Below are 13,419 nucleotides of genomic sequence, written 5' to 3' on the forward strand. Positions count from 1 at the left end.
CTTCCCAAATATTGCCTGTGCTTTTGTCGGAACCTTTTTGATTATCCAGTGCTAATAAATAAACGATGAAAACAAAATGACGTAAAAAATGGAGAACATATCTTGTTTGCCCCGAGTACCTAAACTTGATTTATAGTGGAGTTTTCTCAAAAGTCCAGAGGATGTGTTAAAATTAATATTAGCCGAGTTTTTTCCTTCTCTTTTTGTAAAGTTACACCCTAGTTGCAAAAGACTTAGAGACTTGGTGTCATATTTAATAGATCTTTTAAAGCGTTTCAAGTTATATTTGGTTTCATACTTTGTTTCATCAGTCTGATTTTAATAACTGTAATACACTCCACACATGCTTGTCTGCTGCAGAAGTGGCAGTGATCACATCCTGGATTATAGAAATTAAACACATGGTTCAAATAAGTTTGAAGGCCTAAAAACACAACTTAAAGCTGGATTTCTTGACACCATATAAAAAAAAAAGAACTGAATTGTGAACTCATGAAAAACTGGTTTGTTTGCAGTGCAGTTGAGCATTTCTGTTCGTGAGCTGTTCATTCTGAACAAATACATTCTGACATCCTTGTTTTCATTTGTCCTTTTTCAGTTTCACCCTACAAGCCTCCCAGAAACCTACAAACCTCTGAGCCAACCAAGACCAGCTTCAGAGTCTCTTGGGATCCGGCTCCTGGGGATGTTAGAGGGTACAAAGTCACCTTTCACCCTAAAGAGAATGAAGTTGATCTGGGGGAGCTCATGGTTGGTCCATATGATAATACAGTCGTTCTTGAGGAACTAAGGTGAGGTTTTTCATTTTCTCAGGAAGTAATAAATAATTTAAGGCTACATTTTTTATATGAATTATTAATGATATTGATGATTTTGTTGACCATTGTTTTTGTGTTATGTTAAGTATATTCTTACACTTATTTGGTGCACATAAGAGTTGGTGGTTTGAACTCTGAATAACTAACTTTCTCAGCACTTTGTTTAAATATTTGCTCTTAGGGAATCCTATGAATTCTGTAGATTTTGTTCTAATAATGTTTAAATAATAACTTTTTATAACAGGAACTTTTTTAAACAGATTTTTTCAAATTGTAATTTTTTTAACTGCTGAAAGACAATTTTTCAGAAAATTCGGACTTTTTTTGATGCTTTAAATTTTCTAGTTTTTAACTTTCTTTTTATTTTACTAAAAGAGAATGACAGTTTTTTCAATTTTATTTTTTCCAGGGCAGGAACAAAGTACTCAGTTGCCATATTTGGGATGTTTGATGGAGGGGTGAGCATGCCTCTTGCGGGAGAGGAAAAAACTACTCTCAGTGACGATCCTGAAACTCCTCCTCTTGATCCTTCTGGTAAAAGCTGCAAACTTCATGGCTCCACACATTGTTTTCCATCAGCCGCCTCAAAATGAAGGCCTGCAGACCAGACATTTTCTAACATGGATCAATGCAGTAAACGATCAGTCAGATTACATCGTACTTTCTTGCTGAAGTGTCTCAGTATTACACTAAACTGTCTGTTTCATGTTTCTTATTTGCCTGTTATCTCATTTACAACTGCAGAAGAAAAAAATATTCATTGTCTGGCATAACAGCCGATGTAAGATCAGACACCCATTAAAATAATAAAAAGTCACCTAAAAAAAAAAAGAATCTTACCACTCAGTGGGAAACTGAGAATCTCTTAAACACATCTGAAAATGAGGTAAAAGCGAAACTCTTCCACACTTATTCATTTTCTCAGTGTTTCCGATCAGAGACCATTTTAATTATCCTGAAGTTTATTTGTCTTGGGGATATATGATGCTAGGAAAAAGTTGTGCTATTCACTAGACCCTAAGGAGACCCCGACCCTGGGCAGGGTTTCCTGCTGTAATGGGGACCAGACATAGTGACCACCAGAAAACAAACAAGCTAATATGTTTTAGTAAAGTTTTACTTCAAGATGTAGATTTTCTGAAATATAGCTCTTACTTCCTGCTTGGAAAACCCCTAAAGTTAGACTTTAAGAAAGGTTTATATTGCCTAAATTAGAGTTTATCTGCAAATTATGTTGAACTTGGGCTTGACAGTCAGATTGGAGAGAAAACCAGCTTTGTACCAAATTAAAAATCTATTGCATTTTAAATTTTTTTAAAGTTAATCAGCACTTATCCGGAGCCCTGTTACAGGGGTAGCAGCCTAAGTTGAGTAAGCCAGACCTCACTCACTACAGAAACGGCCTCAAATTATGCAGGGAAACCCCAAGGTGCTCCCAGGCCAGCCGAAAAAACAGTCTCTCCAGTGCATCCTGGGTCTTTTATGTGGCCTTCTGGAATATGCCTAGAATACCTCTCCAGGGAATTATCCAGGAGGCACCTGAAAAAGATGTCAGAGCCACCTCACTCAGCTACTCTTTATGTGGAAGAGTAGCAGCTCTACTCTGTGCTCCTCCCAGGTTGACCAAGCTCTTCATCCCATCAGAATCAGAGAATCCGGCCACTTTCCAGAGCATCAAGCCACTTTGCAGAGGAAACTATTTCCGCTGCTTGTATCCAATATCTTATCCTTCTGGGCATGACCCAAGGCTTGTGACCAAAAGTGTAGGTGGGAGCATCAGAGCGTGCCTTTTGTTTCTTCTTCACTACAATGCAGTTGTTGGGTCTATCCCTCTATCAGTCTCATGGTCCATCCATCCATAGACCTCAACATACTTGAACTGCTCCTATTTGGGCAGGAGTTCTCCACCTATCAAGATAAGAAAAACCTGTTAAGAACCTGATTTGATCAGCCAGCAGAAAAATATGATTGGCAAAAAACAAAAATGAAATCCTGAGTTCCTAAACTACAATCATTTCGGCCCATGCTGCACTTACAAATTCTGTTCCTAGAAATGATCTTCGGAATAGGTAAAAAGGGCACTTCCCTGCTGTAGTACAATATTCACTGGGAACAGTTTCAAATTAGTGCTGGGAATACAAACCAAACGCCAGCTCTGGTTTTACAGAGACTGAACGATCCCCTAGCAGATGACCCCAGTCCTCTTATCTTCAGAGCACCACACGACACTGCAATGGACACAATCAAACATGACGGTTTGACTATTTCTTTAACCCTGGAGTAGACTTTCTTAAAGAAACTGAGTAATACAGTCCTCATCTGGTTTGAGCACACTCTTGGTTCCCCTTCTTAAAAAAAGGGAGCACCAACCTGGACTGCCATGGAAGTTGAAGATCCAATTGACAGTGGGCTGTGCCAGACATTTCCAACAGACTCTCATGTGCCTTTGTACCTGCTGAGACTATCTGGTTTCCTTTTCCACCAGTGAGTACAACTCACAAGATGGTAATCAGTTGAAAGCTCCACCCTTCTCTTCACTAGAGTGTTAAAGACATATGGTCTCAAGTCAACTGCACAGTTAAAATGTAAGACCTTAATATCTTGCCTAGGTTGTTGTTGTTGTTGTATATATATGGACTAATTGTGACTGTCACAGAAGTCCAGCAACAGAGCACCGATTGGATCCAGATCAGGGAAGCCATTTCTCCTGATCCCAATCACTCTGTACTTGCCCATGTGGGCATTAAAGTATTTGCAGTAGAACAAGGGTGATCTAAACTGAAGCAAATTATCCCATTTCCTAGAGACTTCGAGAAGACTGGGCACTCTGTACTTTACGTACACCTCCCCTTGACAGCTGCTTAACTCGCACAGCACCAGCTCCCTGTGGTCCTTCTAGGGATTGGTTGATGTGCGGAGAGCTAGCCCCACCAGTCTGTTTGGGTTGAGCCTGGCCGAGCACTGTGGCAAGACCACCTGGGACAGACATGTCAGCCCCAACTAAACGACTCTGTGTCCCAAAGTGGGGGCCTGGTGATATTCCAGGCAATGTAGCGGCCCTAGATATTAATGTTTCCATTTAGGGCATTTGAACAGATCTTAGCCTGACTCATCACAAAGAATCTGTCTACCGCAGGAGACTCTAACAAGCCATTTGCCCCAGAAAGCATAATCCCTAGGATTCCTTGAATTCTGTTACTGGTGTGCTTCTGTACTTTTCTGGGACTTACGGCTGTATAGAGGATTCTCTTTTTAACGAGTGAGTCTCACCTTTTGTCAAGTGGATACTGTATAAAGCATAGTGTCCATCGAAAATTAGAGGAATCGGCATTGTTTTTAATAAACATCATATCCTATGCCAAAAGGAGTATTTAAAAAAAATAATTGCAAGACCAGATAAACCTGTGTAGGGTGCATTTAAATGTCTAGTTAAAATTGAAAATTACCATTAATTCCTTTACTGATTAGGTATTTATCTGTACAGATCAAACTGAGAAACTCTGCATTTAAGTTGCATTGATACAACGCTTGAGTTATTTATCTTTTTTTTTTAACTTTTTATTGCTTTTTTTTAATTCAAAATAAAAGATGGTTCACCATCAGAGTTTGAGGCTCCAACAGCTGCTTGCCTTAAGGCATAAAAAGAACAAGTTTTTGCAAGATTTCACTGATTTATATCCTGCAGTCAGACAGATCCTGATCATTTTTTGATCCTACTTAGATCCTGGATCCATGCACAACTCGGCTGCTCCATATTAAAGGCGGGCTAAATAGTTTTTGTTAAGAAAGTCAAATTTTGTTATTGAATTTTGGACAGCTGCTTGAGAATGTTGTTCACCAGGGGAGACTGAATATGAGCCCTTTGCTGAAGCACAGAAGTTTCTTCATGCAAGTAGTGGAAATTAAATGTTTCCTAACTTTTTTGTAATTGCACACGCAGGTTTCCTGCTCCTTGTCACTGGCTGTCCAGTGGTTGTGTCTTCCTAAGGAGGAAGGCAAGCAGAGACTTTTCAACCCTGCAGATGGCTGGAGAAAGAATGTGCAATGCCTTTGGGGAACAAGAGTTTTGCTCACTGTTTCAGACTCCGACTGCTGAAGGAGGCAACGGGGAGGCAGATTCACGGCTGCAAATTGTTGTCCAAATGACTTATTCTGCTGGAGGAGGGGAAAAAACACGCCTAAAGAGAGCAATTAATACAGAACTGACAGCTATTACACAACACTTTATGAATGTGAATCATTTGAGTTGGATAATGCTGTAAAAATTACTTCACTGTATAAACATCTTGTGATAATAATTTTTTCAGTTTCTTTTTATGTTGATATTTCCCATGATGCTCTCCTTTAGTTTCCTTTTTCACTCCTTTTTCACAAACATTCAAAGTAAAATTGACATTTATGTTGATTGTTTGTAGTGCAACCTTCCCTGATAACTCCTGTTTCCTGCTTCTTCTCCTTGCAGAGCCTCAGTGCAGGACCACAGCAAAAGCTGACATCGTGCTGCTTGTTGATGGCTCCTGGAGTATTGGCCGACTCAACTTCAAAACCGTTCGCAATTTCATCGGTCGCATGGTCGGTGTTTTTGATATTGGACCAGAAAGAGTGCAGATTGGTAAGCAGGAAATAATATATTATTCCAATGCTTTAAATAAGCCTAAATTAGTCTTTTTATTCATACACTGTAGAAAAATGGTTTACATTTTTTTATTCAGCCTTTGTCTTTGCTGATGAAGTCAGTAACCGCTATATTACCTGTGTATGTTTGATTAAAAATGTATTTGTGGTTTTTTGCAGGTTTGGCTCAATACAGCGGAGACCCGAGGACAGAATGGCACCTTAATACTCATCCTACCAGAAAGGCTTTGCTGGAAGCTGTGGACAAACTTCCTTACAAAGGCGGAAACACAATGACAGGTTATCTGGCAACATATTTCCCATGAGCAGTCCAATATTTTTCAAAACATAATCTATGCTAACTCTGGTAATCAGTTAAGCAACAGAAAGTATTATTGAAGGGGATAATACAGGCCCCCATACATACCAGCAGATTTGCAATGTGGTAAAAAGGAGCTAGTTTTATTTAGACGCCTTGTTTTTGATATTGACTGTGTCACATTTTCTTTTTTCGGTTATCTGAATGTACTTTCTTAGAGTTCACATTCTTTATTTTGATTTGTCAAAAGTTTACGCCCAACGTAAAAAAAAAAAACGTGTTTTGAACAGGAATGGCTCTGAACTTTATCCTTGAAAGCAACTTCAAGCCTGAAGTGGGGATGCGTGAAGACGCACGCAAAATTGGTGTGCTTATCACTGACGGAAAGTCTCAGGATGACATCATTGTGAACTCACAGAGACTGAAAGACAGTGGGATTGAGCTCTATGCCATTGGTAAGTGGTAACATAAAGGCTGGGGGTTAAGTCTCTGTTTCTGTGGACTCATTTGACCGTACCTCCTCCTAACAGGTGTGAAGAACGCTGATGAGAACGAGTTGAGGTCCATCGCCTCTGAGCCAGATGAGATCCACATGTACAACGTCAATGACTTTAAATTCATGATGGATATTGTTGACGAACTTTCGGATAACTTGTGTAACAGCGTCAAGGGTTCAGGTGAGAAACAAAAAGTATAGGTGAAACTTTTCAGTCTCAAGATGTGACTATACTGTGTCAGATAGGACAGGGGGCATTAGCTCTCATGAAATTCATGTCGCATGCTCTCATTCTTGTTTCTTTTCAGACTCTGAACCTGAACCTGAACTGAAGCCACCCACCAATTTGGTTACATCCGAGGTGACCCATCGCTCCTTCCGGGCCACTTGGACAGCTGCTGATGGCCCAGTGGAACAGTATCGCATAGTCTACACATTGGCATCTGGAGGACCCTCAGAAGAGGCAAGCTGCTGTTTCAACTTAATGTATTAGTTTGCTGTACATTATCCAGTTGTGCTTTACTATAAATTTAGAACAGAAGCTCTGAAACTTCAGGGCATTGGTTAACAATGTGTTGCACCGCACAAAATTCAACACAAGTTTGGTTAACAGTTTTTTTGTCCTTCAAAATGCTGGCAATGTGCTTACAGCACCAACTTCACAGGTAGTGGCCCTTATTTGGTTAACAAATAAGAGTTTATTGTCCCAAATGTAAAGGTGACAAAAGGAAAGAAAAAGGAGCATCTAACTTCAGGGTGAACCCAGGCCAAAATAATAAACAAAACAGAACTAACTCAAATGTCAAATGCTCTACCTGACCTTCCAGAAACCAAAGTAAAAATAAATGACAGAGTCTGACCTGTCTCCCTGAACCTCAATCAAAACAGGAGAAAACAGTCAAACAAAATGGCAGTTCACCCCTACTGCTCTACAAACACAACAAAAATCAAGTTACACCAAGAAGCTAAGCTTCACAAAGGAGTTTACACAGCCAAGAGGCCTCACACAAACACTTAAGTTTTATCAATGGGGGGAAGGACAGACAGAAACTCCAGCCAAAGACCTCTTTCCCCATGGGGCCGTGGAGATGCCAGGTATTTAATGTAAAATCTTCCTCCCTCCAAGCCTGAGCACCAGCACCAGTCACTCATCTTCCAATCCCGGACGAGCCCCCAATTATGTTATGCATCCTAGGTCTAGGGGTGTGGGGCATAACACAAAGACGAATAAAATAAGAAAATGACCCAAAATGCAAAAAAGTAAGCCCTCAAAAACCAACAAATTTAATAAAGCTGTCAAAACCAATTTCTGTACTAATAAGGGTTAATTGTCCCAAATGTAAAGGTGAAGAAAAAGGAGCATCTAACTTCAGGGTTCACCCTTGAGCCTTTTTGCTTCACTTTTAGTTCTTGTTGGTGGTTGTTTATTTATTTATAAATTTATTATAAATTTGATATTCTTTTGAATGAAGACATTCTCTTGATGTTTGTGTTACAGTCAATTTAGAAGCCAAAACAATTTACTTTTATGTTATGCCCCCCTAGGTACCCCTAGACACAGAAGGGGGCGTAACAATCCATTAGCTTTAGTTATGCCAAATTCTAAACATTTCTCAGTTTAACAGTAAATGGAAATTGAGAATTCTGAATTCCTACATGGTTACAGATTCTTGCATCAATTCGTAGGTTATGTCCATTTCAAGTTTGTTTTGAAGATTAAGTTTAGCCCTACTGGCAGACAACCTGCTATCTCCTTCTTGCCCAAATCAGAGAATTTTTCATTTACCTATTACCAATGGGATGGCAAGTTGGCTGTAAAACCACCACAGCTGTTTGTGACAGATAGTTATTCCGCCTGTAGACTTCACAATATTCATCCCTGAGGTCTGTTTTCAGATGACTAAGGTTTAGCCAAGAGCTGCTCATACCTTCAGTGAAGTTGGACTTAGTTTGCATTTAGAAATGCCTCATCTGAAAAAATGCTACAAAAAAAAGTGTTTCCTCCATCTTTGTACTTGCATTAGCGCTTTTTAGTTGGGGTTTCTATGATCATTTTCCAGCCCTTCTGAAACTGGATCCATTTAGTTCATGGCAGGGTCCGGATGGCACGCCCTTCATACAGTGTGTGGACTGCATAAATATGACAGAACAAGATACATGGGATCCATACAAAAGCTATTTAGTTTAATGTGCTGTGATTTAGGACCATCAAAGTTGGACTGCAATCTTGAATTTCAGCCAACCAGCATCCAACCAGATCGCTCCGATACACTGAAGGGATGGAATTTGTTCATGCTCAGGGTAGAAAAAGGCCCTTTTATTTTTTTTAAAAAGCTTTATAACTTTTAAAATGAGGAGAAAAAATCAAGAAGTGTTCAAATTGACAGACCTTTCTAAAGGTTTCAGTTTTTTTGGATCTAAACTGTCACGGATTTAGAGAAAAAAGTATGACTTCAGATCTTTGGTGACAAGGATTGTCTGATGGTTTTTTCTGGTGACTCTGCTTTCAGTGCTTTTCATTTACAGTCCATACTGTTAACTCTGGAGTTAAATACTTAGATATATACATATTTATTAGTGTGAATTAACATCAGGGGATCAAGATACGTTTTCAAAGTTATTTTTGAAAGTTTTTAATGATCCATTTTATTTTCAGATTTCCTGAAAATTTTTTTTGCTGTTAAATGTTTCTATAAAACAAATAAGTTGCCAATAATTGTGTTAATTTAAAATGAAAGTGGGTGGAAGAGACGTTTTTTTTCATAAAAAGAAAGATCGTATGATCTTAAATTCTTCAATGGAATAATAGGCTTTATATATTTTCATACAACAGAAAACAGCTGCATCATTTCAGTGCCAAACACATTATTTATTTATGGTTCTTCAATGCAAATAAAGAAGTGTTGGTGCAATCAGAAAAGGAATGTTTCAAATTTCTGTGAATTCTTTTCTGTTGTTCCACTTTTAAAGCTTTGTTTTATCATATTTTTATTTGAAGTTATCTGAATTCATAAAGTGACTACCAGTATATAAGTCATTCTGAAATGACCTACTGAAAACACATTTTTGTCAACGGAGAAAACAAACAAAAAAAAAAAAAACAGTTTTAGCTTGGAAATCTCTACATCAGCAACAGACATGACAATTATGTCCAAAATAAACTCATCCAAACCAAATCTAAATCTAAAGGGATATTACCACACTACCTTTTGCCAAGTACACTAAATAGACTTTACAGAGAGAGAAAAAAAGACAAGTTCCACTCTTGTAGTGGCCACAGCACTATAGTCTATTCAGGTTTAAAACCTGTGCACAAAGTGACACTAATGTCTTTATTGCTCCAGCTGACTGTCAGTGGATCAGTTACCACCGTGGTGCTTGAAAATCTGACCCCACTGACGAAGTACCTGGTGTTCGTCTACACTGTGTCTGGGGGGATTAACAGCGAGCCTCTGAAGGGCACCGAGACCACATGTGAGTTTCTATTGATTTATCTTAAGAACTGTTTCCTTTTTTTGCCATTATATATAAGTTTTGTACTTTCTGATGTCAGCCTCAGTGGCTCAAGACTTTGAAGTAACATTAGGAAGGCAACATCATCCATCTGTGTCGCTTTACTGTCGTGGGAAGCCTTTTGATTGGTTTCATGAGACGCACATCTCCACAGCTTTGCTCATTTTCCTCCATCACATACATCATTTGAACATCTTCATCTGCCTTTACTATATTGAGCCAGTCATCACTGTTTATTCTTCGTTTGAGGCAGACAGCCTTTTACAACGCCCCATGATGCAATGCTTTGAGTGAATGTTTATTTTCAAAGTGGACAAAGGAAGAATTGTAAGGAGCCGAAAAGACTACAGTTAAAAGTGTGTTTATTTGGGCTGTGGTCTTTGTATATCTCTTCCATAAACCAATAGGATTTAACAATGTGTTAAATGTGGGGCTTTGAGGGCTTTTATTTGCTAATTTGTCCTCAAAGGTTGACTTTATTTGCCGTCAAATGTGTGGCCGAATTTTCCTTAATAGCTATTTGAGACTGAAATAAAAAGATAGAGTAGTTGTTGTTGTTGCTGATTCACTTCAGATACACCAATAAGCTGCCAGGTTTCCTAAATTAATATAAATACAAATTATACTGGCTTTAGAATACAGAAAATACATATTTATATTAATAAATAAAATACGATTTTAATAATTTTTCCGATTTTCTTTTCTTTTTGCATTTTAAAGCTGCTTTAAATTACTGATGAACAAAAAAAGCTGTTTACTTCAATAAAAATAGCTTTAAAAAGGGCAATAGTTTTACAAAGATCTATAAAAAAATGTTCATTTATGAGAAAATTCTGGCAAATATATTTCTCGTGAGATCATTGAAGTATATAAAGATCTGTTGTTGCGATATAGATAATAAAATCTACTTTGTAGATACATTTACTGTTTTGTGACAAATCTTTTGGCAGAAATGAACAGACCTGCTGAGCATTTGAGCTTTCAGAAAGCACTCAGCTATTAGCTTATGGTAAAAAGTGACAGTTCTCTCTGCTTTTGCCCCTCAGTGCCACTTCCATCTGTGAAATTCATGAACGTTTTTGATGAGACCATGAGCAGCATGAGGGTGAGATGGGACAGTGTGGCTGGCGCCACAGGCTACATGTTGCGGTACAAGTCCATAAACGGCACTGAGCCTCAACTGGAGCAAGAGGTAAGTAAACCAGGGGTCCTCAACTCCCAGGACGTGGAGCGGTACCGGCCCACAGATAGAAGAAAAAAAATACACAACCTACACTTTTTCTGTTTAATTAATAGTCTGATTCTGAAGGAAGTTTTTTTTTTCTAAACTATTGGATTCTCTTCATCATATCTGACTGAGTGATGCATGTCAAGTCGCTCGGTCACATGTCAAAAATCCACCTGCTACTCTCTCGACCACTTAATGGAAACCCCCAAATTAGCAAAGTTAACCAAAAGCAAACGTATTTGGAAAGTTTTCTTTGGCAGAAAAGAGCCAGAGGGGAAACAGAAGAAGAGCCTTTGAGTTTAAAATAAAAGAAAGCTGCATCTGACAGACAAAAACCTTTTCTTGATATAGAGATTTATTGTGACAGCTGTTCCCAGATGGATTCACTTTCATTATTATATTTAGAAAATACCAGTTTTAGGGAGAGTTTTTATTTTTATTTATCTGTTGTACCTTAAAAGTCAGACAAAGTCGGCGTCTGGTTTTTTATCTTTCACTTCAACAGTTATTAGTTAAGGAAAAATCTACATCACATTTGAATGGTTTTTACACGAAATCTAGAGTACAAATAAAGTTTAAAGCAGCTCCGGATAATTTACAGAGGATGAAGATGAACTCGCCCTATGACAGGCTGGCGACCTGTCCAGGGTGTACCCTGCCTTCACCCAACAGTAGCTGAAATAGACTTCGGCGTCCCTGTGACCCTGAAAAGGATGTAGCGATTTAAAAGAATGGGTGGATGGATGACGATAAACTTTACCCTTATAAGTTAAGGGAAACTGCAGAGGCTAAAATATCTTTTTTAAAAAAACAACAGTATAAAAATAAGACAACCTCGTACAGGCCATCCACATTATGTTTATTCTGTAGCTTGAAATAAGTTTGAGACCCCTGATCTAGACTGAGTGTGACAAATGAGCAGAAGACAGGAAGCAGAATGGTGTCAAAAGGTCACAGCTACACAGCTGCAGAGAGACAATGAAAAGAGAGTTTCATTCTGATTGAGTTTGTTTTACAAAAATCTGGTATTATGAACTCAAGTATTCATGATGGGATGGGATATTTATCCATTTTTTAAGAGCAATCACACACCCAAACAAGCCACTCTCACATATAAACATTTGTGCTCCACAGTGCACTTTTATTTTGTGCTTTTGTTGCATGAGCTTACTGCTTCCAGATGAGGAATCCATTCCAGAGGATGAGCAGGAAGGAGACTTCAGCAGTCTGGCTCCTTCCAGCCTTACAAAAAAACAGTTCAACTCACAGTGTAATGGGAAGAATTACACTGTGAAGTCATCAGGATTATATGAACTGAACAGATGCTGCATGGATCTAGCTGAACACTTATGTGGTACTAACGCTGCATGTCTAATATTGTAAGGAAGACATTATTGAGGAGTCTATAGGTTTGAGCTTGAAAGATACGCAGCAAAAGAGTCAAAACAATTAAAAAGAACTTGTATAAAATGTCTGTTTTCACAAATAAGCACAAAAAGATCCAATTGGTGTATCTCAACACGCTAACACAGACCAATATAGATGATTACTAGACAAGTGCCTACATTAGACATTGGGTCTTGGGTTTTAACGTAAATTCAGTCTGATTGTTGGGACTTAGTCAAATCAGAATCATCTAAACTTCATTACTGAGCTCATTTTTGTTCCAGTGCATCCAGTTTAACACAGGAAGAAGAAAAAAACTTCCTTCCTGTAGCCATCAGAAAAGTCTCACATTCAAACAGCCAAATGAAAGTCATGAGCCTTTGACACAAATTTGGAAAATTGCTGTTGAGAATTGCTTTGTGTAGACATGATTGGATTGCTCATAGCCAGAGCTAAGAGATGCAATCTAGGAGGTGGACCGTCAACCTTCCAACCGTACATCTGTTACACGTTAGTCCTGTGGCATAGTGTATGTGAAAAAATTAAACGTTCATTTGGACTTGCAAGCAGCCAAACAAATATGTCCTCTGTTTTATTAAATGGTTTGATATAAACACATTGATTCCCCTGCTTTATCTGTTCCTCTTAAGGTTCGTGTTGCAGGAGGTGTGACCAACACGCAGCTGCTGCAGTTGATCCCCAACACTGAATACGCCATCAAAATCTTTGCCCTGCATGGTGAAGCTGTCAGTGACCCTCTGGATGGACCAGGAGTCACATGTATGTGATGCTATGCTGCTACTGTGTGGAGGACAAAACAAATGAAGCATGAAGACTTCATTGTAAACTGGTTTAGGGAAAGAAAAAATGGTATATTAATGGTAGTCTAAATGTATATTAAAACATAAGCAAACACTTTTTATTTAGCAATAACCATGAGCTTCTTTGTTGTGTCCCTGTCCTTTACTCATTTAAACCATTTAGCTGAAACAAACAGCAAACAGAAGGACTTGTGCCAAATCCTTAGTCTCATCTCAAGTTGACA

The 13,419-nt window shown here is 38.5% G+C and overlaps 1 protein-coding gene across 11 annotated transcripts in view; it reads left to right on the forward strand.

Annotated features, from left to right (window-relative positions):
• The window catches only part of col12a1b (collagen, type XII, alpha 1b), a 99,196-nt gene that overhangs the window by 29,248 nt on the left and 56,529 nt on the right, over positions 1-13,419 (forward strand). For 8 of the 11 annotated variants that reach the window (XM_078943052.1, XM_078943050.1, XM_078943048.1 and 5 more), the window contains 10 exons: positions 599-791; positions 1,228-1,352; positions 5,281-5,430; positions 5,613-5,732; positions 6,042-6,206; positions 6,282-6,428; positions 6,556-6,710; positions 9,592-9,721; positions 10,807-10,952; positions 13,025-13,154. In XM_078943052.1, the coding sequence (XP_078799178.1) occupies positions 599-791; positions 1,228-1,352; positions 5,281-5,430; positions 5,613-5,732; positions 6,042-6,206; positions 6,282-6,428; positions 6,556-6,710; positions 9,592-9,721; positions 10,807-10,952; positions 13,025-13,154 (1,461 nt within the window). The remainder of the gene's footprint in view (positions 1-598; positions 792-1,227; positions 1,353-5,280; positions 5,431-5,612; positions 5,733-6,041; positions 6,207-6,281; positions 6,429-6,555; positions 6,711-9,591; positions 9,722-10,806; positions 10,953-13,024; positions 13,155-13,419) is intronic. The other 3 variants (XM_078943054.1, XM_078943055.1, XM_078943056.1) reach the window with 1 other exon arrangement.

This window comes from Oryzias latipes, chromosome 24, assembly GCF_053564925.1.
Source record: "Oryzias latipes strain Hd-rR chromosome 24, Olatipes_Hd-rR_3.1".
Classification (NCBI taxonomy): Eukaryota; Metazoa; Chordata; class Actinopteri; order Beloniformes; family Adrianichthyidae; genus Oryzias; species Oryzias latipes.